This window comes from Temnothorax longispinosus, unplaced genomic scaffold (assembly GCF_030848805.1).
Source record: "Temnothorax longispinosus isolate EJ_2023e unplaced genomic scaffold, Tlon_JGU_v1 HiC_scaffold_607, whole genome shotgun sequence".
Taxonomy (NCBI): Eukaryota; Metazoa; Arthropoda; class Insecta; order Hymenoptera; family Formicidae; genus Temnothorax; species Temnothorax longispinosus.
The window spans coordinates 4,965-6,413 of record NW_027270459.1 but is presented as its reverse complement, the minus strand read 5'-3'; the positions used below and the strand labels follow the sequence as shown (position 1 = coordinate 6,413).

The 1,449-nt window shown below is 37.9% G+C and overlaps 1 protein-coding gene across 2 annotated transcripts; it reads left to right on the top strand.

Moving 5' to 3' along the window:
• Nucleotides 1-65: 65 nt before the first annotated feature.
• On the top strand, nucleotides 66-1,411 carry LOC139824842 (uncharacterized). 2 transcript variants are annotated; one of them, XR_011735316.1, is made up of 3 exons: nucleotides 66-473; nucleotides 578-764; nucleotides 1,063-1,411. XR_011735316.1 is itself a non-coding variant. In XM_071797399.1 (3 exons), the coding sequence occupies exons 1-3, from the start codon at nucleotides 459-461 to the stop codon at nucleotides 1,366-1,368; spliced, it is 543 nt and encodes a 180-aa protein (XP_071653500.1). In that variant the 5' UTR covers nucleotides 66-458; the 3' UTR covers nucleotides 1,369-1,411. The 2 variants fall into 2 exon arrangements, 1 of the variants encoding a protein (XP_071653500.1); XM_071797399.1 differs by having other exon boundaries at nucleotides 66-508.
• The last annotated feature ends 38 nt before the right edge of the window (nucleotides 1,412-1,449 follow it).

Sequence of the window (1,449 nt, the reverse complement as noted above, 5' to 3'; positions counted from 1 at the left end):
GTACAGTCGCGGTCATTAATGCCTTCCACCTAAAGTCAGTCGCGTTCGGGGGCAGATAGTAGCTGAACGCGTCGCGTCTAGCGCTATTCGTGCTTCATGATTGTTGGGTCGGTAACGTCGTGGAGCACGGTCAACCGTGTCGTGGAGAGCTGTCAGTCACTGTCAGTTTGACAGCTGTGTGTTTGCGGAAGAGAGGTTAAGAACCACGAGGGATCGTCCAGAAGTATAAGGAGAGTATAAGAAATACAAGAACATGTTAATTATTTGAATGGTAAATAATTATTATACGACAAATTTATATTAATATATATAATTTCAGTTATCGCAGCTGAGGCATTAACAAAAAGATTATTGGCCGTATCGAGCCTTCCAGAGAATCGGAGTCATACGAATAGGAAAAGAAGAAGAAGAAGAAAATTAGCTGGGATCGCTGGGACAGAGAATGGAAGAAAACAACGATGACTATGAGAAAGGTAGAGATGATGGTCAATGGAGGAGGGGAGATGCAGTAAGATGATTTAATTTATATTATTTAAGAAATTATTACATTATTAGTAATTTCAAAATACGATTGCAGAACACCAGTGGGAAATATCAGCGTCAAACGATCCGCGCTACGCTTGTCATGCGGCATACTCGCCACGGACTCTGATCAGTCTGATCCATCGTCACCATGTGTCCTCGCGGTAATCTCCATCGCTCTTTCGTTGATAAATTCATCGTTCACCATCTACACGAAGAATTTGGGATACACCAAAGTCATGGTAGGCAAATAATAAATTGCACAGAAATAGGTAGTGAAAATATGTTTTGTTTCCGCAATAAAATCTCGCTCTCTAATGAATTAGCATGCATAAACTGAAGTAGTATTGTGTGTATAGAACATAACTAATAAAATTAACTTTTGTTTAGAAAATGTTTATAAGTTTTTTGATTGATTTGATATTATAATTGTTAAAAAAATTCACAAACTAATAATCCTTAAATAGCAAGTGATTATAATTGTTACCGTTCACGTTGGATAAACATGTGGGCTTTTAATAGAATTATAATTTCTTACAGAGCATCGTCGAGCAAATGGTTCATCACATCTCCGAGGAGAATCCTGAATGGACAGTTGCAGAGAGATCGGCGTGGATTGACAGTCTCCAGGTCTTCGGTTTCAGCAGGGCTATTCAAGTCTTCGGCTTAAATCAATTTAAAAAGAGTTGCGCCAAGATATCGAAAGGCTGTAATTGCGTTCTCGCGAATTATATTTCCCCACACAGCACAGTTTCTAAATCCGAAATTGCTTTCTCTCTGTTTGCATCGTGCATCGCGCATCGTGCCTCGCGAGCAAATCTTTTTTCTCAAAATAATGTTAAATAAATTGTTAAAATACTGTGAAATACTACTGTTAAATAAATTCTGACAAAAGAAAAAATCTTAAAAAGCGTATTTATTTTCTTA